The 22,741-nt window shown below is 47.5% G+C and overlaps 1 protein-coding gene across 1 annotated transcript; it reads left to right on the top strand.

Moving 5' to 3' along the window:
* The first annotated feature begins 12,365 nt into the window (after nt 1-12,365).
* Nucleotides 12,366-15,172, top strand: TWIST1 (twist family bHLH transcription factor 1). The gene is made up of 2 exons (XM_071429932.1): nt 12,366-13,682; nt 14,336-15,172. Exon 1 carries the CDS (start codon nt 13,070-13,072, stop codon nt 13,637-13,639), a length of 570 nt encoding a protein of 189 aa, XP_071286033.1. The 5' UTR covers nt 12,366-13,069; the 3' UTR covers nt 13,640-13,682; nt 14,336-15,172.
* The last annotated feature ends 7,569 nt before the right edge of the window (nt 15,173-22,741 follow it).

Genomic DNA, 22,741 nt, shown 5'->3' with positions numbered 1-22,741 from the left:
TCTGCTGATCACCAGCTACACTCCAGATCAGTGGTTCTTACATACCTGAAATGCCTATTTCTTTGAAGAAGTCAAAATAAGGGAGTAATTCTGTTACCTTTACTTTTGTAGTACAGTTTTCCACATTAATATATACTTAGAAGGACTGCAACATATTCAAATTATTGTGTGCATTATATTATCTTAGTGTGGCTTTTGCTGCTCTTAAGGCACACAAAGGTGTTGCACTGCAGAAGGACAGGTATCACTATTGTCCCACATGACTTTATTTCAAACAAATAATCAGGCACACTCAGATTCTAGGCCTGTTCATGTTTTTGTCATAATTCTGCCATAATTTCAGAAGGAGATAAAGAGTATCCTGTTGGTTTAACTATCTCTCCTTAGCTCTGAAAGCAGAAAAAAGATAATAATTGTCCCTATGAGTTCCAGTTCCATCTTCTCTTGCTTCAAGCCTTAGAGGGGATCAAGGACAAGAAGTACCTTTTATGATTTTCTACACAGCAGAGAGGGAATCTGTGAATGGAGAGTCTTCAACATAAACACATGCACTGAGAGAAGAAGTTGATTCAGATGTTGATATTTCTTTTTATTTCTTGCATTGTTTATTTACGATGCAGTCCTTAACCTAGTTAATGATTCCAACTTTTGAAACTTACAGTTATCAGAGGGAAGAGTGGTACCTATAGAACAAAGGATACAGGAATAGATATACCACAGCAACCACTATTACTGCTTGAACTTTTCAGGTTCATGTGGGATAGGCCTCTGATCTCACTAAAAGATAGCTTAGAAAAGCAGTCAATGATTTATGATTTTTCATTATTTTGTGTGGCTAAGATGAGGTATCGTATAAAGATCCTGATATCACTGCTGAAACAAAAGTTGTGACCTGAAGCCATTTTAGTGTTTCATGGTGAAATGGAGGTGCAGCTCCACCAGTCCTTTTCATTTAGCTGTAAGTAGTGATTACAGTGAAATTATTGCTCATATCCAGGGTTGCTGGGAAACTATATTACACTTTACAGTACCCTGGGTTTCCTACTCAAGCTATTAGGGGCTTGGCAGGGCTGCTTCCATGTGGAAATGTGTGTAAAGAAAGCACTAAGACTTGTTTCCAGAGCCCTGCACTGGGAAGGGGCCAAGTCATCCATCCTGGGTGTAGCCACAGCCAGGCTCTTGTACTGCCCAAGGTGTATCCTTTGAAGGCCTTTTGAATAAATACCTACTTTATTCCTTTAACATTGTCAGGCCTCTGTTCTAGGCAGCCTCTCAAGGCATCACTCTTCCAAGGGGTAGTTTCTGGGAAAAGTGCCCTCTGCACCCTAAAAAATATTCCAAGAGTCTAGAAATATAAAGAAAAGTTTCATTAAACAGAAACTTTTGCAAGTGAAAGGGAAGACTCAACAAAGCCTTGGCACCCTGCTCCAACCCTAGACCTGGTAGCTTTTTGAATTTGCCTTTTAACCCTCCACTGCTCTGCTCCTCTCCCTCCTGGCAAACAGAAGGCCCTTATATTACAAAGTATGTTTCCTTTAGAGCACATTTATTTGGGAAAAGAATGTAAAACCTGATAGAGCTAGATCCAGCCACATCTCAGCAGATTTCATGTTGCAAGTGTGCTATATTTTCTATTAAAGCTGGAGCCAGCGATCAATTTCCGCCATTCAGTCCGCTCAGCGTGGTTGTATATTTTCTTAATGAGGATCTGAAATCAGCCTCATTCACTCAACTGACAGTCTGCCAGAATTATGCCATCTTTCCAAATGCAGAGATCATATGATCCATCTGTTGTCTGCAGCCATGCAGGGGAAACATTTTCCAAAGAGATATGTGGGTTAGTCCCAAAAGTATGTAATTATCCAAATGCTGAAGTGTTTCAGATGTTTCAAGGTGCTCTTGGGCCTGGTCTTGGGCATTGAAGCTCCTATGAAGTCTTTGAGAATAATGTACATAACTAAGTCATTGAGTTGCCAGGAAATTTTCAGAGTACAGGCTTAATTTTTAAATTATTATTAAATAACTTTGAGCTGAATCAGATATTTAGGCCTCAGCAACATCATCTGGGGACATTTTTGAGTACTTACAATCTTAAGTAGTTCACTTTTTTGTTGTTAATATTATCGTCTAAGATACAAATATAAGGAGCATTAAGTGAATATGCAGAGAAATGTTTTAATCTATTTTTATAATTATTTCATTATATGCTAGAATACTGCAGTAACTCTGCAACATCATTGATTCTCATAACTCTGCAAACTACCAGATGCGAAAGAAGTTGTGGGATGATGAATAATAGTAATGGAGGGAAAAAAAAAAGAAAATATGATTGAGAGACTGTAAAATGAAGGGCCATCTCAGATCTTTCTCTACCTTACATGAAGGCGTGTGGAATTCATTTCGTATTACATCTGACTCCATTTAAATTTTCTCTGCAGATATCTTGAGTATTGCCAAATATGATTAAACTGACAGTTTAGGCCCTCATCAGGTGCCGCCTCCTTGATGTACAGAACCCAAATTTTAATCATGAGCAAATGGAGCTTTCTCTCAAGTACTGATAACTGTGCTCAAACTACTAAACCAGTCCTAAGATAGACTTTAAGTCCTACAGATGCAAACACCTTTACCAGCCCCAAGGTGTTAAATTTGGAAACATCCACCTATTCATTGCTTTATTCTGTCAGCTGTACTAGGGTTGACAACAGCACAAGTCAGTTCTTGCTGTTACATGTTTCAGACATCCAGGAAAAAAAATTATTTCAGGATCCCCTCTCAGATCACAACTGCCATACCTATGGACTGAGCTCCATTATGCTGAGGAAGTTCTGTGATATTAACAGCATGAGATTTGCCCTTGGAGAGAAATAAGTTCTACCAAAGCTATAGAGAGAACACTCAACATTTTTCATATTTAAAAAGTTTAAAATGTGCAGGCATATCTCCTGAAATACATAAACTGAACCAAACCCAAAAAACCCCAAACAAACAAAACAAAACAAAACCAGATAAATTTCTCATCTTGTTTTTGAGAGTAGTAGAAACATGAATCTTTAGCATATGATTGATCAAATTATTTGAAGGATACAGTGCATGAGCCAAACATTTGACTGGAGAGCATTTTGGTGTATGAGACCAGTTGTTTTTGCCTTCAAGCTATTAAGGCATGGCAGCTACTTGACAAGGACACCACAGAGGAAAAGTTCTAATGACAGTCACTTCAATCCTGTTTCACCTTACAGAATACAGTTCTTCTGAAGCTATAGGTCATTAGAAATATCTATTGTGAGGGTTTCTGAATCACTTCTATAGCACATAAACACCAAATATCACCCCAAAGATAAAGTGTGACCTCAGAGATGAAAAGACAAGATTTTATGCACAAGGTATTTTCTTTTGCTGAAAATATCCAGAGACACATTTTGAAATTACAGAAAGTCTTCACAGAGGTTGGTAATGATCACCTTGTAGAAGCGTGGTGGAAATGCAAGTGGCACCATGGAGGTTTCTTAGTGAAAACCTAGGGAAAACAGAAACCTATGTCTGCTGTGGTTTCTCTCCACTCCATGTATAATGCTACTATTGGCTGCACGGTGTTGCTCTCTGGTGTCTGTATTACAAATGGGATGGTGCTTATTTGCATCATTTGTGGTGCCACAGCTGTTACTGGGGAGCTGCTAATCCATTCCCTTCAATCCTGATGCCCTTACAGTAGCACCTACTCCAGCATGGATTTCACATGCCATTTTCAAATGCTCTTGAGCAAAGTTTAATGGCAACTTTTTGTCATACAATATTTTGCTAACTTCTATGACTTAAGGAACAGCAGAAATCCTTTTTTCCTCAATGAATAGTTTGGGAGGGATATGGGCAAAGAAATACAATGCCTTCCATTCCCATAACCACAAAGAATGAAAAAGCATCTTCTACCTCTTTATAGCAGTGTAACTTGTTTCTGATACACATTAGATCAGTGGGAATTTCAAGGGCTGCTTCTCACAGTAATAGCTGAGTGACTGTATTGCCTTTTTTCCTCCTGTCTATATGCCTTTGGGTTGGCCCTTTACCCTTAATGTGAGCAATTATGAAGTGCTTCCTATCGTACATCTGATTTAGCTTTAAGAACTTAATTTCCCAACAGTGCATCTAATCTTTAAAGATGGTTATTTTTCTTCTTTTTTGGATGAAATTTTCTACCCACAGTGAATTCTGTGAGGAAATGGCAGGACTTAGACAGTTAACCTGCCAGCTACACTAACAAATCAGATAGTTTGACATCTAGACCAGACTATTAGTTCCTGCAATGAACTGACAACATGAAACCACGGATGGAAGGATTTGGGGTTGCAAAATTTTACCTGCCAAATTGGAGGCTATGTTGTCCTCTCAGAAGAAACAGCCCATTCTGGGATTCATCCTCAAGAAGGAGAATGTGGCAGCTGTTTCACTTTTTGCAGCAACATGACACAGTGTTATAGGAAAGAAAATACAGAGAGTTATCTTAGTTGATTGAAAGGAAGCCAAATGACAGTGTGCCATACCGCAGCCACTCAATTACATACGTTGAATGTAGATAAAGTTGTAGTTACCCATAATGGACTTTGGCCAAAAGACAACATCATGAATCTTTCCAAGACACTAAAGGATTTTCACTGACCAAAACTTTAACATGCTGGCAGATAACTGCTAGGTTGAAGGCCATTTGGGGATAACAAAAATAGATCATAAATGTCACTGCAGATAGCATATGGCTGTAAGCCACTGAAATATAATTGATCAAACTTCTATCTGTTTGGAAGGAATGATGAACCTTCTACTGTCAAATAACCCAGATTCAGCAAAAATTCCTGCAGACATATGTCATTGCAATTACTCAAGTCCCTGATATAGTGATTACAAGCAAGCAGTGCAGTAAGCTCTGGGAGGCTGTAGCTTGTTTTAATACTGGGTTGGGGTTTTTTTTATTAAAATGGATGCTCTAAACACTATGCATTTTTGTAGAGAAAAGGATTACCAACTGAACAATAAAGTTCACTGTTTTAAATTAAAGTCCCTGCTATATTCCACTGAGCATCCTCTACCTTCAAGTTAATTTCAGCATCTGCTATTGCCAAGAACTGCATTAATCCTTTTGCAAAGTGCGAAAAACAAAGCCTAACATTGGATCATACATTAGAAAATATTGAGTTGCTCAAATATGAAGTGAGACAAAAACTTGAACATATTTTAGAGTCAGAAGAGTATTTTGGAATTAGGTCTCTGCTCTGACTTTGAAAATCTGGGCCATATCTTACTGCTTAGGGTCCAGTCCATATATGCCCTACTGAGCTCAAAGCATCCTTGCACTTACTAGGTCAGCAACACCATTTCTACTATGCAGAAAAATGTGGATGTTTTGAAAACTAAAAATTAATTACAACCTTATTGAATAGGATTATTCTTTTAATAATGAAAAATTCCACAAGTTTGGCTAAATATTAGAGAACAATGACTGATGCTTTACTCCAAAGGCAGCCTTTCTTAGGTATCTCTTACTCTCTTAGGCTGGACCCATCATAATTTTTATTTTATTTAAAGTTTAATTGACCCTTTTTAAGACTTGATCCAAAGGCCACTGAAACAGTCTCCTTGACATCAAAGGATTTTGGACCGAGTCCTTAATGAATGTAAGCACAAATGTTCTAAAAGGAGAAACAAGTATTTCTCTGCTTCTGACATGAACTATTTTTAGTGCTGCAAGGTCAGATAGTAGATTTTGGCATGAGAATGTTTGATATAGACACTTTTCAAGGCAGAAGCAGTACAGTATTTTGCATAAATATAAGTACAGATGTTTGTTTGGAGGTCAGAGTTCATAAATAGCCAAGTATGTACACAGATACATGAACAGTGAATGTGTGCTAATTTGCTTTAGCATACCAATAAACTACTACCTCTCTGGAAAATTGCCTTTGGAATTTGGTAACTGAGACTTGTGCTCTAGATCAGCTTCATTGTTGACCTACTATATGATCTTTGGTCAGAAAATAAAGCCAGGATGTGGACCAATGGACAGATCAGTCCTTTGTGACCAAGGTTACCTAATCATCAATTTATATTCTGGAGGAAGGAAAATGAGATTGGGGCTGTAAAATGAGGAGTAATGATGGATAGAAGATCTTTAGGCATCATAACTGATAGCCCATAGAACAAAACAATTATAATCTCCCTACACAGAAAGGAATATGTAAACTTTGATGTGTGCTCATTGCCTTTTCTGAAAGGAAATATGACATGACAAAGATGGAAACAAATCCCCTGCTCCCTCAAAAGTTTTCTAGCTCTAAATAGGTGTCCTTGGAAGTAAGGTAATTGCGGAAAGAGTGAGATGGGTGTCCATTTCTGTGAACATTTCCCCTCCAGGCTCACCTCCTCTGCATGGCTACATTCATGGCCCATGTGGTCTATGGCCAGGAGGAGAAGATGGATGGGTTCCAGTTTGGGGACCTGGCATTCAATCAGCCTACCAAGGAAATAAAACCATTTCCTTTGCTCTGGAAATCATATGTGTGTGTTGGGATGACCTTCCATACTCTTCCCCTCACACCAGAATTTGCTGCCCATTTCAGATGTAAAAAACAGTCTATTATCCTGCCTACTGAATTTCTATGTTCACTTATGAATGATGAGTTATGGTTACTTCTCACATTACCTCTTTTTCATTTTCATCTGTGAGATTCCAAGAGCACCTGAAATCCTAAAGGAGACCACATATAGTAGGAAGCATGGGGTGGGGATTTTTCCCAGGGTTGCAGACATGGTTAATAGAGTGAAAGCCCACTTCCATGCTGGAATTCTGGCTCTATGGCTCTGATTCTAACTGCTTGAGCTGCGGGGAATTTGAGTCCACCCGTAAGAAGAAGGCTTTATGGAATGCTTTATCCATCATCAGTGCTGGAGGTGCATCCTCCCCCACCTTGGAAGAAAAAAGTAGAATTTGTGGCTAAAAGGGCCTGAAGTTTAATGGAGTTTCCTTGGGCCAAGTGTACTGAGAGATTGAATATATAGATTTGAGTAATGTGTGGGAGCAAGAAGAATACAAAAATAAATTATATTGATATAGTTCAGGAAAGAAGGAAGAGATGGAAAAGGAAAAAAGTCAAAGGAGATGAAATAGCCAATAAGCTCCATTATTAATAAAAATAGCTGTTATCCCCTGGAGTGTAGATAAGATTGTTTTACTAAGTGGTCTTTTCAGATTTAGATGTGAAACCGCATAAACAAGACCCAGAGCCATAATTAGGGGCAGAACACCACCACAGCATTAGATATGTTGATCTCTTGTGATGGGAAGGACTGAACTTTTCTAGGATACATGAGAGAATACCACTCAGCTTTACACTGAGGTACTTAGGATCTCCTAAACTGCCCCATCCATGGCCACGAATTATTTCTGGATCCGAATAAAAGATTTTATATAAAAACACGTGTTGAAAATAATCTGAGAACTTAATTTATTGGGAGACCTGTCTCCTGTGTGGGCTTGCTCTTTTGTCGATAGCATATAGGTATTTCTCGGCCTTGCACAGAGCCGAGAGCCGGGAGCAGAGGATGGATGCAGGAGGTGCCGAAGGCCGGTGCGTGGGGGGCGCAGCGCTCCCTGCCGCCGGCCCAGGGGCGGGAAGGATGGGAGCACTGGGAGCACTGGGAACGACGCTGTCGCACCCTTTCGTGGCAGCAAGCTGCTAGGACTTTTACATGAACGGCCACACGACAACGACCTTAAAAATTAAATGAAAATCATTGTAGCAATTTTGACAATGAAACTGACTCGTTAGAGGAGCTCCGCGCTATTCATCTGTTTTCCGGAGCTTCCGAACGAAGCGAGTGTCAAAGCGCCAGCAGCTGGAAGCCCACCCGTGGGAAGTGTCCGTATGTCCGCGGGGATCCGTGTCGTGGATCTTTCCCCAGGACCCAGCACGGCCTCCCCAGGGTGGGCAGCGGCGCTGCGGGCACATCAGCGGGAAAAAACCCTCGGGAATCGCGGAAACACAGCGAGCAGAGCCGGGAGCGGGCGGGCAGCACCTCACGGCCCCGAAACTCGGGTGCCCCAGCCTGACGGGGCTCGCTCGGCCAAGGCGGCAGCGGCTCGCCCGGAGCGCGGCGGGGCCGGCGGGGAATCGTGCCCTCCGGTGGCCGCCGGCCGCACAGCCCGGCCCGGCCCGGCCCCGCAGCGCCAGCCCTGCCGGCCGAGCCGAGCCGAGCCGAGCCGAGCCGAGCCGAGCCGAGCCGAGCCGAGCCGAGCCGAGCCGCACCGCGCCCACCCACGCCGGGCCCAGGTAGGGAGGACCAGTGATGGGAGATGCTTGTCAGCTTTTCCTTGGTTGTATGAGCTGCCGCGGTGATAGGAAGGAAGAAAGAGGCGAAAGAAGATGGGAAATGGGTCCTGCTCTCATACCCTTTATAATGGGTCCCGCTCTCATACCCTAACTGCTTGAGCTGTGGGGTATTTGAGTCCTGGAGGCCCACCCGTGGGAAGTGTCCGTATTCATTCTGCCCGTTTGATGTTGCTGAGCAGAAATTTGTACCAGGCACAGTGAGAGCTGCCAGCCTGTTTCCCAGCGTGCTTTCTACACGGAGCAAATTGCAGCATAAACATCAGTGGGCAAAGTTGCCAGGTGCTCTTTCCTCCCTTTTGAAGGGATATGGTCCTGACCAGGGTTTCACCTAGAATCCATACAAATTAAGATACCTGGCCACAGAAACTAGTAGGGAAACTGGTTGATTTCAGTGGTCTTTGCAACATAAAGACAAAACCTCTGAGAAAACACCCGACTGAACGTCGGCATCAAAAACACGCAGGCAGGCTGTCTCTAGGCATGCATGTATGTAAGACATTGCTCAATATTCCAAGGAATCAGCAGCAGTGAGAGTTTTACCACAGTAAACAGCCTTTGTGACCTAAATTACATGTGTATGTGCTTGCTGTATGGGGAATACAGAACAGCCTTACTGCAATCCAACTGTAACTTGTGTGTATGCACAATCTGTTTAACACATTGAATTGTAGTTGCAACCACCAGATCTTGAGCACATTCGTTCTAAACTTCTGCACTGATTTATAAACAGGCAGATAAAAATTGGCCTTTCATTCATTCATTCTTAGAAATCAAGTAAAGAATCAACCTTTTGACCTACTCCCCTCAAAAGCTGTGACATTTTGGCCTGGATAAGGCAGATACTGCTCGTCCCATCCTGTGAGTGTCTCAAAAGTTAACGGGTGCCTACAGGAGGGCTGGCAGCAAGGTGGGGCCATCCTTTACAGCTGTTTCCCTGGGATCAACCATGACTACAATGATCATCACAAACTAACTTACTCCTCATTTCTTCCTACCAGGAGTTTGTCATTATTTAGCTCTGTTCACAGCCATACCTGTAATCTAGATGGCTGCTTTACCAGTGTTGTACCTTTTTCCAGAGGTGACAAAATGCTGAAGAGCTCTGGGTCCTGCCAGTGTTCCATCCTACAACACATATTTTCCTGAGCTGAGGCCCAGGGAAGCTTGAAGGAATGGGCCTGGAAGTATCTCTAGAAAAGCCCTGGATCTGTTTGCAGTTTTGCTTGCTACCACCAAAGAGTGAAACAGAGTTGAAATTCTGCCCAATGAGCCAGGAGAGTTCTTACCTAAGCCATGCCTATGCACAGAGAAAAACAGGACATGACATCCCATGCTCTAAAGTGATCTGCAGAACTACCTAGTGGCTTAGTGGAGGTTCAAAACAGATGGTTTAACACTGCATAACTAAAATAAAATTATTATTTTAGTGTGAAATGCAAAGGCTCCACCTCAATCCCCACCAAAACTGTATATTTCAAAATAAACCAGAATTTAATTGATTTTCTTTAATCTCTGCACAGACTTCACTCCCATGCCCTCCTGACATATATAGACATGTGTTCACACTGAAAAAGATCAACAGTACACTCATGCACACACAAACACATCCTCACCTATAAACACACCAGTATTTCTTTCTCTCTCACACGGACCCCCAGACACAACTTTCTGACACATCCACCCTCCTCCCAACACAGCTCCACACACTCCAGCACTAGGCAGGGTTGCTGCCTGCCAGCAGGCCTGGGGGATCCAGGCAGGCTCCCACAGCCATCCCAGCCCAGCCCAAGTCCTCTGGGACAGATCGTTGCCATCACAGCTCATCTGACGTCTGCACTCCTGTGTGGGTCTTGACAGTAGCATCATGGGCTTATATGCCTTTGCTCCTGAGCTCATAATTTGGGAGTCAGAAATAAAACAAAAACCAAAATGAAGTCCTGGTTCATACAGCAGCGTGCAGGTCACAGGTCCTGTTAAACACTGCTAGTTGCTTTTGCTGCAGTTTGCACAAAGAGTAGCTGACACTAAGCCCAGCCATCTACTATGGTCAACTACTCCTCTCTCTTCAACTCCATCCCTGCATTTCTCCATGTTTCCTATTTTTACAAACCATGTAGTACTACTTCCCCACCTATCCTTGACTCTTTCATGCACCCTGCTCTACACACCCTCCTCCTGCCCCATGAGAAGCAGGTGATGTCCTGCATCCCACTCAAAGTTCAGGTTACCTAGACAAGTCGTGCATCCTGCCAAATCAGCTCAGGAGGTGCTGCCCCTCCCTCCTTTCAGGCAGCATCCCGTTCCCAGCAAGGTAATAACTATCCAGGTTTGGTTTTGCCCTGTGATGGTTTTTTTCCCATAAGAATGAGAGAAGGAAGGCAGGAAGGCAGGAAGGCAGGAAGGCAGGAAGGCAGGAAGGCAGGAAGGCAGGAAGGAAGGAAGGAAGGAAGGAAGGAAGGAAGGAAGGAAGGAAGGAAGGAAGGCCCCTAGAGCCACCTACAGATGCTCATTACTACTGTTTCCAACATTTCTTCTGTAATGACACTGCTCAACACCCCAGAGGAGCTGTGAGGCTCCGGGTACAGACAAAATTGTTGATGAAAGGAAGGTGAAAGGAGAACCAGCTCTTCTTACCTTGGGATCAGCAGCTGTTGCCAATTCAAGAGACCCCCTGAAGCTCTCAGTGTTAAGCTGAATGAAGAGGCCTGCGATCGCAGAAGACACGGCAGGGACAAGCCAAAAGTCGGGAAAGCTGTGCAGGCTCGCTGTGGGTCTGTGTGCGGCGTGCCTTCCCTTGCCGGCTAAGGCGGTCCCTGTTGCCTTCCCGGTCCTTTTTCCAGCTGTTTCCCAAAAGAGAAGGTTTTGGGCAGACTGCTATGTGCTCGCTCCCCGGGATGGAGACGCAGGAAGCAGAGCTCTCCGAGAGGGGCAGCGAAGGGAGAAGCGTGGGGACAGCTCCGGGTGCCGGGCGGGCGCTGGGGCCAGCGGCCAGGGGCCAGGGGCGGGCGGCTGCCCCTCGGCGGCGAGCAGGGTCCTGGCCCCTGGCAGCTCCGGGATGAGCCGCCTCTGCCCGGAGGAAAGGCAGTCAGTCCCCAGGCTCAGGAGAGAGACGACTCTGTTCCCCGGAGAGGATGACAGCGCTCTTCCAGAAGCCTTGTTTTATTTCATGCCTGGGATTTATCGCTCCTCTGCCATTCCGTTCGCCCTGTCCGCCCTCACACCTCAGACAAGCCGCGGAGCCTCTGCGCTGCCCGCTCCGCTCCGCACCCGGCCGTGCCCGCGCAGGCGGTGGCTGCCAGGCCGGCAAAGGAGGAGCGCGGTCCCCACGCAGGGAGAGCAGAGAGAACTTCACCCCCTTTACTGATGGACGGCAATTTCTAGCTTTCCCTCCCAGGCGTTCCCCGTTTGAATCTGAGCTGTTGTTAAAAAGACACACCACCTGCTCTGTGCTGCCAGCGAGCGGGGAAGGAGGCACAAAGGCGGGGGATGGGAAGAAATAGCTTTGGCTGCGGACATAGAAGAGAAATTAAAATAAATAATCTCTTTTCCCAGGAAGTGCCGGATTCGGGTGCCTCGTGGGAGGACGGACTGAAGTGAATGGTCAGCACATTGAGTGTGTGGGCAGAAAGAGTCCGTACACCCTCCCGTCTCCCAGTGTGCCAGGCTGGAGACGCGGATCCTCCCGGGTTTCTCTTAAGACGAGCTCAAGGACTGGTGCTTATGCATGTACGAAGCCAATGCTCGGTTTCCTGGCTGCTTCCACCTCTGAAGATGGCTTTCTCCGAGCTCAGTCCTCCAGCCTGGCAGGACGAGGCTGTGCCACCACCCCTCCCCAGCCCAAAAATGTGCGACTCCCTCGGCAAGTCAGATCCCGGGGCGCTCAGTGACTGGGAAGTGCGGCGTGTGCTAAAGCGGGTCAAAATTAGGATGCGCCTGGATGCTGCCCCGCGGGTAATTCCCGTTTCCTTCTTTTCTCTACCAGCCGTGCCCGCTGCAGCCAGGACAGCCCGAGAGGTGCGGGCTCTCCCCGGCCGCTCGGGGCGGCTGTCCCCAGCACAGGCACTGAGCGGCTCGCTGAGCCCTCCGCAGCAGCGCTCGGGGCGCTGGGCACCCCCAGAACCTCCCGGCCCGGCCCTCAGCACCACCCAAAGCCGAGCGCTAGCCGAAGGAGTTTGAGAGAGAAACCGCGGAGAGGGAAACGGAGAAAGAGGTTGGGGTAAGGATGTATGTGCGTGCGTGTGGGGAAGCCAGATCACTTGTGAATGGCTTGAAAAAATAATTGGGGGAGGGCGTGGAGATGGGGAAGCGGAAACTTTCCTATAAAACTCAGCAAAAGTCCCTCCTCTCCACGTCAGGCCAATGACACTGCTGCCCCCAAACTTTCCGCCAGCAGGAGCTATAAGAACCTCCAAGTCTTCAACTTTCTCCCAATCCCAGACACCTCGAAGGGGCTCCAAGGAGGGATCGGGAGGGATTTTTTTTTTTTTGTTGGCCTTTTTATTTTTTTGCTCTTGGATCCTGATGCCATCCCCCCTCCCCCCAAAGTGAGGTCCTCCCCCCTTCCTTCCCTCCTCCTTCTCCTCGCAGGCCAGCGAAGCAGCCGATCAAGGGGGAGCTGGCGGGTTAGGTGCCCCCCTCTTCTCCCTGCCCTCCCCCCCCTCCCGGCCCGCTTCTCGCGTCTCCCCCCAGAGATGATGCAGCAGGACGAGTCAAACTCTCCAGTCTCCCCCGCCGACGACAGCTTGAGCAACAGCGAAGAGGAGCCGGACCGGCAGCAGCTGCCCAACAACAAGAGAGGGGGGCGCAAGCGCCGCTCCAGCCGCCGCAGCGCCGGCGGCGCCGTCGGGGCCGCGGACGAGCCCTGCAGCCCGGCCCAAGGCAAGCGGGGCAAGAAGTGCGGGGCGGGCGGGGGCGGCGGGGGCGGCGGCAGCAGCAGCGGCGGCGGCAGCCCCCAGTCCTACGAGGAGCTGCAGACCCAGCGGGTCATGGCCAACGTGCGGGAGAGGCAGCGCACGCAGTCGCTGAACGAAGCCTTCGCCGCCCTGCGGAAGATCATCCCCACGCTGCCCTCGGACAAGCTGAGCAAGATCCAGACCCTCAAGCTGGCGGCCAGGTACATCGACTTCCTCTACCAGGTCTTACAGAGCGACGAGCTGGACTCCAAGATGGCAAGCTGCAGCTATGTGGCCCACGAGCGGCTCAGCTACGCCTTCTCGGTGTGGAGAATGGAGGGCGCCTGGTCCATGTCCGCATCCCACTAGCAGGCGGCGTCCCCCACCCGCATCCCCCCGGCAGGAGCCCTAGGTAAGACAGGGACCCCGAACCCGGCGGGAGGAAGGGGGGAGGGAGGCCAGAGGCCGCCGGCTGCGCCGTGAGCCGGACACGCGTGGCCGTGGGGCAGAGGGCCCGCAGCCCGCCCGGAGGGGCCTGGCTTCCCGGGGCGGCCGGAGAGCGGGGCGGCCGGAGGTGCCTCCCCCAGCCCGGCCGTCCCTCCTCCTGCGCGGCCCGAGGTGCGCCCCGAGCCCCCGGGGCCCACGCGTGGCCGGGCGCTGCCGGCGGGCTGGGCTGCGGGCTGGACGCTGCGGGTGTGCCCCAGCCAGATGGGGCCGGCCTGAGATCACTTTTTCACCAAACGCTGCGGAGCCAGCAGGGCTGCTGGGATGGCTCCTGCAGCCGCCGCCGCTGCTGCTGCTGCTCGTATTTTGAAGTGAATCCACGTCCTCCCGTTGTGCTGCCCGATGAGGGTTTCCTACCGCCCTGTCCCTTTCCTCGGCCCTGACACCAGGGACCGCCAGGCTGGGGTGTCACACACACGGTCACCGCACCGCCCGCACGGCGAGCTCTCCCTTCTCCATTCCTGCCCGATACGCGATTTCCAGAGACAGAGAGGTGTAGGTAGATATTTGTGTAACTTTCGTTTCAGTAACGAGTTTTCCGCCCTTTCTGGGTTTTTGCAGATGACATTGTTCCCACAGAAGGAGAGAATGGACAATCTAGAGACTCTGAAGTTGGATACGATTTTTTTTTATCTTTTCTAACAAAAAATGTGCCAAGGATTTCTTGGAAATTAAAAGAGTAAAATCCAAATTCAAAGCAGGGCGTGGGGAGCACTTAAGGAAAGAGAAAGAGAGAAGGGCTTTGGACAGTGACTACCCTCTGGGCGTCGGTACAATCCACACATCTCTGCATTCTGATAGAAGTCTGAATCGTTCGATTTTTATTTTTTATTTTGACGAAGAATGTTGGAATCGAACTTTTTTTGTTTGCCCTTTTATTTTTTTTGCATGCATGCATTCCCAAGAGGTCGTGCTTATGAGCCACTGATGAAAGGAAATACATTATTGTGGACTTTCTCCATTCTTGAATGAAACCAAGCAGCCAACCAAAAATATCCCTGTAGAGATGAAAACCTTTTTTATTTTTTTTTTAATTTTTTTAGGGGGGAATAAGCTGGGCTCAAACTGTTATATACCCGGTTCCTAACTTTTTTATTATTAATATTTTTCCTCTGAGAAAAAAATAAACATTTTATTTATTTATTGATGACCCATGTTAAAATGCAAATAGATCCGGTGTCTAAATGCATTCCTATTTTTATGATTGTTTTGTAAATATCATTGTATATTATTTTTCTGCAATAAATAAATATGATTGAAATTTTAATAACCTTAAAGTTTGGTCTCTCTGAGAACTCAGGGTTAGAGCTGTAGATAAATACCTGCTTGTTGAGCTGTAAAGACACCCAAGAGAGAGGGGGCACTAGTATAAACAAACCAGGCGAAAAACGCAAATAAACTAGCTACTGACAGACACAGGCACGTTATTTATTGAGACAGCTTTATTATTCTGTGCTGAAGCTCACTGCATCTGCAGAGGAAGGTGTTGTTTCTTCTCTCTTTCTCTCCCTCTCCCTCTTTAATCTTCTCGCCAGGCACGGCGGAGTTGCGCGGGGAGCGGAGTTTTCGCAGCAGCTGAGCTCTATCCCCGCCTTGTGTTTTGCCCCCAGATGTGAGGCAGGAGCGGGGCCTGTTCCCCAGCCCCCGGCGCAGGTACTTTTTGCTGATATCGCTGAGGAAGTGGCATCGGTTTTAAATAGGGATTCGTCCATCCAAAGGGAAAGCAAAAGAAAGTGAGATTGAAATAGGGAAGTGTCTAGCGAGTGGGGTTTTCCGGTGGAAGTGATGTTTGACTGCTCCGCTCTCTAGGGTTTTATATAATATATATACTAGCGATCACATTTTCGTTGTGCAAAGCACGGAGGGATACTCTAACCCGCCCTCTTCTCATTCTCTACGTGTAGGGAGCACATTGCCCCTCTTTCTTCTCACCACGCTTTCCGCGGGGTCCCAGTATGCGGCGAAAACCCGAGCTGCAAAAGAGAGGGAACCTCCAGATCTGAGGGCTTCGAAGGAAGGTGAAAGGGAAGTCGTAAAAAAACACCCAGAAAACCTGACAACCCAATCCAAACCCCAGCCCCTATAACCGGACAGCTGATTGTCTCTGCTGTCACTCGCTTATCTCCCAGCGCTTGGCAGCCGGGCAGGAGCGGGGAGCGGCGCCTCCTGCCCCTCCGCGGCCGCGAAAGGTGCGCGGGGAGCGCTGCGGCCCTGGGCGCTGAGCAATGCCCTCCGTGGAGACAGGGACTCTGCTACCCAGTGTCTGGGGTAAATGGGATGGGGTACTTTTCCAAGACAGAGCCTGTTTGCATAGCCCATGAGTTGACTTTATTTCCTGTATTTGTTTCCACATCCACATATTGCCGTCTGTTAGGCACTATTGTGAATATAATATCGGGCATATTTTAAACCGGTGCGCGATGTTAACAGTGGAGAGTTCGCAGCGCTTGTTTGCACTGAAGGATTAGCGAGCACTTGAAAATTAGATGACGGCCCCGGTGGTCGCAGCTCTCAATGATGGAGAGGAGGGGAAGCCGCTGCGAGCTCCCGGAGGGTCGCTGCCTTTCCCCGGCACCCTGGCACCCGCAGCTGCCCTGTCAGAGATTCCGAACCCCCGGCTCCAATGCTGCCGAGGAGCAGGTAAAGTCTGCCCGCATTACCTCGGCTGCAGCGAAGGCGACAGGCACGGGGAGCCGGCGCAGCTTTGGCAGTGGAGCTAAGGGGATTTGGGAGGTTATAGAAGGTTTCGGTTGTTCTTTTTGGGGGAGAAATCACACCGGGGAAAGGTGGGGAAAACTCCTCACATTTAGGAAGAAAACAGGTTCCGGGAATGAAAAAAAACAACCAACCAGACGAGCTGCTCGGTGCTGAAGGGAAGGCGTGTTTCGTGGAAGGGAATTCCTGCGAAATTTGATTGAGGAATCAAGTGCACTTTAAAAGCCACGAATCAAACTGTGCTCGGCTTCAGAAATCGGGAGAGGGCCCGCTTGATGGATTTAAACCTGACTGGCTCTTTTGCAACCGGCAAGAGGCCTCTGGGCCAGGCGGTGCAACACCTTTCCAGCAAGCTCAACACCCGAGTGAGAAAAATCCCCAATTCCTATCCGTGGGGCTCCTGCCACCGGCAGGTCTTCCTTTCTCACTTCTGTGTCCCTCCGAGCGGGTCTCTGCCGGCGCGGCAGTATTCCTGCACTCAGCCGATGCTCTTTCCCGGCTGACAGCCTCTACCTCTGCCTCATTTTAAAAAAATAAATCATAAAAAATAGATAAACCTGTTTTAAAATTTAGGGCGTACCTTTTCCTGTGTTGAAATTGAGGACTGCAGATGCCTGGTACTCCCCGGGCTAGAGCCAAAAACGATTAAGTCAGCGTCAGGCTTACTGAAGGAAAAAAGAAATAATATGTATATTAATTTGCCTTCTGGGAATTTTAAACACTCTTGCAATCGGAAAACTAACTCTGCCTTTAGAAATCCTGATGGATTTCGCTATTTTCTCAGAGGCATCAATCCGTCCCGTTCATTCTCAGGCTGAGAGGTCCGGGCCCGGTCGCATCGGCGGCCGCACGGCCGCGGCGGAGCGGCGGTGCCGGCGCTGCGCCTCCTGCGGGGCGGCGGGCGGGGGGCGCCGGCCGCGGGCCCTCGCACATTCCTGGGCTTGGCAGGGGCCGCCCCGCTGCTTTCTCCAAGCCGGTATCGGATTCCTCCCCGGCGTATGATTTCACTTGAAGTCCTGCCCAGGAGCCCTTCAAAGTGCGCTCTTGTCCCGCTCCCATGATGTCAGGCGGTTTTCCCTGCATCTGTAATTTTAAGAAAAACAAACAAACGCGCCGTGGGGATGTGGGGGGAAACGGAGGGAGAGGGCGGGGGAGCAAAAGTCACGGAAAAGCGCAGGGGGAGAGGGACTCACCTGCGGCGGCGGCAGCTCGGGCACCTGCCTCCCGCGGGGCTCGGCGGCTCCCGGGAACGCGCTCAGCTGCCGGCGCCGGTGCTGCCCCAGTCGCTCTCGGTGGCTGCACCAGCCTGGTTCACACGGCTCTCCCTTCACCTGCCCGCTCCGGCAGGCAGCAGACCCGCCGGGAGAGCGAGAGCGCTCCCGCCATAAATTAGCATCTTTGGGAAGCGGGTGGTGGTGGTGGTGACGGCAAATCCAATCCACCCCGTAAAGGGATCCGGGAGGCTAAAGCAAAAGAAAAAAAAAGAAAGAAAAAGAGGCGCACACATCCACATCCCATCAGGACTTATTTTATTTGCTGCACGCATAACCTGCCCGCAGTAAACATGGCACAGGATGTATTTTACATTAACTTCTGCACCAGCTTCTTTCGACTTCAGTCCACTTAATGTTCTTGGCAAATCAAAGCACGTGTCCTTTGAAGAAGGTGTGTAATTGGAGTTTAAGGCATGTATGGAATTCCCAGATGTCTATAAAGTAAGAAGGAGCATTTGGCAGGTCACTTGAAGGTGGAGCAGGTTAAAATCACTTGTAGAAAAGTCCCCCTTTTCTTTTTTGAAAGCAAACAAGCCGGCCATTTATAAGGACCAAGTGATCGACATTGCGGGAGGCTTAGAACGGTTTTACAGAGCAAGAACAATAAAGCTGATGAAACCTAATGATGATGGCAACACCCGTTTTAAAATCCGAAATAAAACGCAAAGCAAAACTAAATATTCAGATCGACGAAAAAGTTGTCCATTCTCTTAGTAATTCTCTGTCTCCTCCGCCCGCCCGTTCAGGAGCCCTTACGTTGTTCTTATCTACGTACTTGACTTGTCTTGGTTAGCGGACACTTCCTCACTCTTTTCATAAAGAGGTGACGTTAAATTTGCAGAAACTTTACAAAAATTCTCTTCTGCACTGTATGGACACGGGCAAGAAAAAAAGTGCTTTTCTCCAAAATAATTCAGAGGAACCACGCCGGGATAAAGACGGCTACAAAGGTATCGGGAGCAATTAATAAGAGCAGATATAATAACAGAATAGGTTTGGGACAATCAGATGATGATCACTGGGAGTATTATCAGCATTTGTACGAAATATTAGCCCGAGCAGGACTATGGGTTCGCCTGGGGGGGAGGGGAGGGAGTGGGACGCAAATCCTCTTTGCTGGGCTGCAGAAATCCCAAAGCGAAATATTGCGGAGGGAAGAAGACCCGCTCTGCCCTCCTAATGCGGGGAAATTTGGAGATGGGAGGGGGCGAGATGAGGAAGGATGCTCTTGGGACGGGTCGGGGTCGCCCCCTCATGATTAGGGTTGCTTTGTTCTATTCGGGCAGAGGCAGAGTCATTAAACAAGCAGTCAAGAAAAGAGCAATACACGCGACTGCAGCCGTGAAGGAAAGGAGGGCTTCAGAGGGGAAGGGATTTTGACATGTGAAAAGTTAAGCAAGTACCTGAAGGAGGTTTATTTTGACCAGATGTTAGAGCTTTTATGAAAATGTCACGTGAAGCGAACAGATGTACAACTTGCAAATAGAGCCCCGCCTTGTAAACACTGGGAAGAGAAAGGCTCACAGAAATTCAAGCATAAATCATTCCTCCTTTTTCTATATGCCTGTATTTGCACATAAATGTGCAGTATGCAGGCTCTACTAAAAATGCTTTTTATTTGTTTGTGTAAAAAAAAGCAGCCGTTCTGTCCAAGCTTGCCATTCTCTTCCAGTGCGCCTAACCAGTTTCCTTCCTTCCTTCCTTCCTTCCTTCCTTCCTTCCTTCCTTCCTTCCTTCCTTCCTTCCTTCCTTCCTTCCTTCCTTCCTTCCTTCCTTCCTTCCTTCCTTCCTTCCTTCCTTCCTTCCTTTTTCTTTTTATCTTTCTTCCTCTCCCCCTCCATCTCTTACTCCTGTTCATTCTTTCTCTTTTTTTTTTTTTTCCTTCTCTCTCTCTCTTTCTTCCTCTCTTTTCTTATTCTTTCTTTCCCGCCGGTTGACCCGCTCCTTTATTCTCGGGTCCGTTTGATCCCAGGGAAAGTATCGGATCTCTCCTGGGAGGAGAAACTGAAACTAATCAATTGCCTTCTATTTGAAGGTGGGTAGGAGCTCCTAAGAGCACCGAGGAAAGCCTGGGCTGGCGGCCCCCAGCGCTCCGGGCGCGGCGCAGGCGGGCGGCTCTGCCCGGCTCTGCCCGGCCCTGCCCGGCTCTGCCCGGCCCTGCCCGGCCCTGCCCGGCTCTGCCCGGCCCTGCCCGGCTCTGCCCGGCTCTGCGGACGCTCCCAGCCCCCGGCCCCGGGGTCCGTGGGCGAGGGACCCCCTGCCCTGCCCGCCCTGCCCGGCCCCGGGCAGAGCCGCGGCTCTCCAGGAAATTAAAAGCTGTCCGACGTTTGCAGCAAGGCGCAGCATGTCCTCCGTAGATGCCAGCCCTGCGTTCCGGGGTGGGTTGGTTTTTTTTCCTTTTGTACGGTTTTCCGGAAGGTCCTTTGGTATTTTAATGTGAAATCGATGTTAGACCCCGAGCGCTGCGGTTATCAGTGCGGCGGCAGGCTGGCAGGTGGTGGGACGGAAGGTGCTCCCTCTGCCAGCCCAGCGGGTCGGGAATGGCCAAGGGAAAGATCCCCGCTGGAGCCAGAGGCAGGCGGAGGGCTGTCGGACTTTTGCAAACAGGCTGCCTATGTTTCATTCACAGACCATTTCGAAGAGCTGTAGATATGCCTTGCTTATTTCTGCACATCTGTTTCTACAAGTGGATTTGACATATTAATTTTGAACTGCGGTGGTGGATTTTATAATAGGTACCCCTATTAAAAAATAGACGAGTTTTCACTGAATTATGCTGGGCAGAAATTATTCAGTCATTATTTTTCTTTTTATGCAAATATTTTCAAAGGCAAAAAGGCTGATATCAAGCACGTTAGCTTTTAGAATGACAATGCAGGAGTATGTAACTCAGATAAATAGACTGAGGTGCTATCCATAATAGATAGCATCAATCTAAAAATCCCTAGGGATTCTTAATCTAGATTTATTGCCTTTGAGTCCCAATCACATGATTTTGTAAAGATGTTTAAAGTTTTTTCAAATAAAGGACCCCTTTTATTTAAAGGAGTGGAGTCCTTTCTTTCCCCCCCTTCCTTTCTCATCTATTAATACTATAAACGACAGACTCAGGATAGTCAGCTGATCTCACGATTTTGAGCAAACGCCAATTTGTATTGTATTTTTAAATGCAATTTAGAAAACAAAGGGAAAATATCTTTTTTTTTTTTTTTGGTCAGAATTTGAAAAGGAGTAAGGCTTTCCTTTGTGTGTGAAAATGTATAAATTCTGGACACAGCCACAAAAACACACACACACACACACACACATACTCACTTCTGAACCATAGAGTTATCAAATACGTTTAGTGTTGGAATGAGACGCTGTCTACGAAGGGGTTGTTGATGTAAGAGCCAAATGAGTGTTAATTTCAAACAGGCAGCTAATTCCTCCACGGAACCTCAGCACTTTCAAAGTGCTTTGCAATGCTTCATATTAAATTATTTGAAATGGAAAATATATCCATTTCCCATGAAGAAAGATTAGCTGATTGATGAGGGAAGTTTTCTTTTTCTTTCTTTCTTTCTTTCTTTCTTTCTTCCTTTCTTTCTTTCTTTCTTTCTTTCTTTCTTTCTTTCTTTCTTTCTTTCTTTCTTTCTTTCTTTCTTTCTTTCTTTCTTTCTTTCTTTCTTCCTTCCTTCCTTCCTTCCTTCCTTCCTTCCTTCCTTCCTTCCTTCCTTCCTTCCTTCCTTCCTTCCTCTCTCTCTCTCTCTCTCTCTCTCTCTCTCTCTCTTGCTTTCTGTCTTTCTCCCTCTCTAAGCATCCTGAAACACCTTTCAACTTCAAGGTTTTTACACCAATATAAACCAGATCCAGAACAGACTCCCTTCCCCCCTTCTCCCCGTCCTCAGATCTGAACTTAAAACATATATCATAGATCAGTTTTCATCCAGCAAATTTAGACATAGTTCCTCGACCTGTATTTTCAAAGAGATTTTGGGCTGGAGTCTGCAATATTTAATCCAGTCAGCTATTAAATGTCCTCCAGCTTGAATCAAGAATTTAAACAGGCATCTGTGCTGGGGATAATGACAGTTAAAGCAGTTTGGGGTATAGTGTGTGTGGCAGAGAGGGAGGAAATGGACAGAAGAATAATGATTAAGTCTTTGATTTGGAAAATTCCTGAGTTTTAGGAGTTCTGTCAGGGTATTGGTGGGGGAGAACATGAAAGAAACTCCTTTGCTCAAAGGCATGGCTTTAATGGGGAGAAACAGTACTAATGATATGTGACAGTGCCTGACACTCGCCTTTCTTCTGCCTGCCCAGCAGTAACAGGATACCTGCTCCTCCAGGGATGGCCAGGCCCGGGGTGGGCACCCAGCCCTGCAGGGCACCCAGCTCTGCTGGACACAGTGCTCCCAAGCTGGGAGGGTTTCCCCAGGGTCCGATCCAACTGGCAGGGATCCCCAGCATCTGTTCCCCCTCCAGGGCCTTCCCGAGGTCCCTGCCTGATGGGAGGGCTCCCCCAAGCACCAGACCAGGAGGCTTTTCCCCTTCTTCCCCTTAAGACCTTGGGAGAGATGGGTAGGGGAACTTGAGGGTATTTAAGACAGAAAACTAACTCTCTTTCTTTCTTTCTTTCTTTCTTTCTTTCTTTCTTTCTTTCTTTCTTTCTTTCTTTCTTTCTTTCTTTCTTTCTTTCTTTCTTTCTTTCTTTCTTTCTTTCTTTCTTTCTTTCTTTCTTTCTCTCTTTCTTTCTTTCTTTCTTTCTTTCTTTCTTTTTCTTTCTTTTCTTTCTTTCTTTTCTCCCTCTCTTTCTCTATCTCTGTCTTTTCTCTCTCTCTCTTTCTTTCTCTTTCTCTCTCTCTCTCTTTCTTTCTCTTCCTCTGTCAATTTCTGAGCTGATGGCTATTTGAAAGATGGAGTTAGGGATTGAGAAGATTCCTAAAATCCTACAGGGCTTGGATCCATGGAAAAGAAGAGAAGAGCAGGGCACCAG

The sequence above is a fragment of the Agelaius tricolor genome, unplaced genomic scaffold, assembly GCF_023055355.1.
Source record: "Agelaius tricolor isolate 1412-34295 unplaced genomic scaffold, bAgeTri1.0.p SCAF_6, whole genome shotgun sequence".
In the NCBI taxonomy this organism is placed as follows: Eukaryota; Metazoa; Chordata; class Aves; order Passeriformes; family Icteridae; genus Agelaius; species Agelaius tricolor.
This window is presented reverse-complemented; position numbering and strand designations above follow the sequence as displayed.

What these genes read in the sequence shown, in the direction of transcription:
- TWIST1 (XM_071429932.1), top strand. Translation starts at nt 13,070, where the DNA reads ATGATGCAGCAGGACGAGTCAAACTCTCCAGTCTCCCCCGCCGACGAC.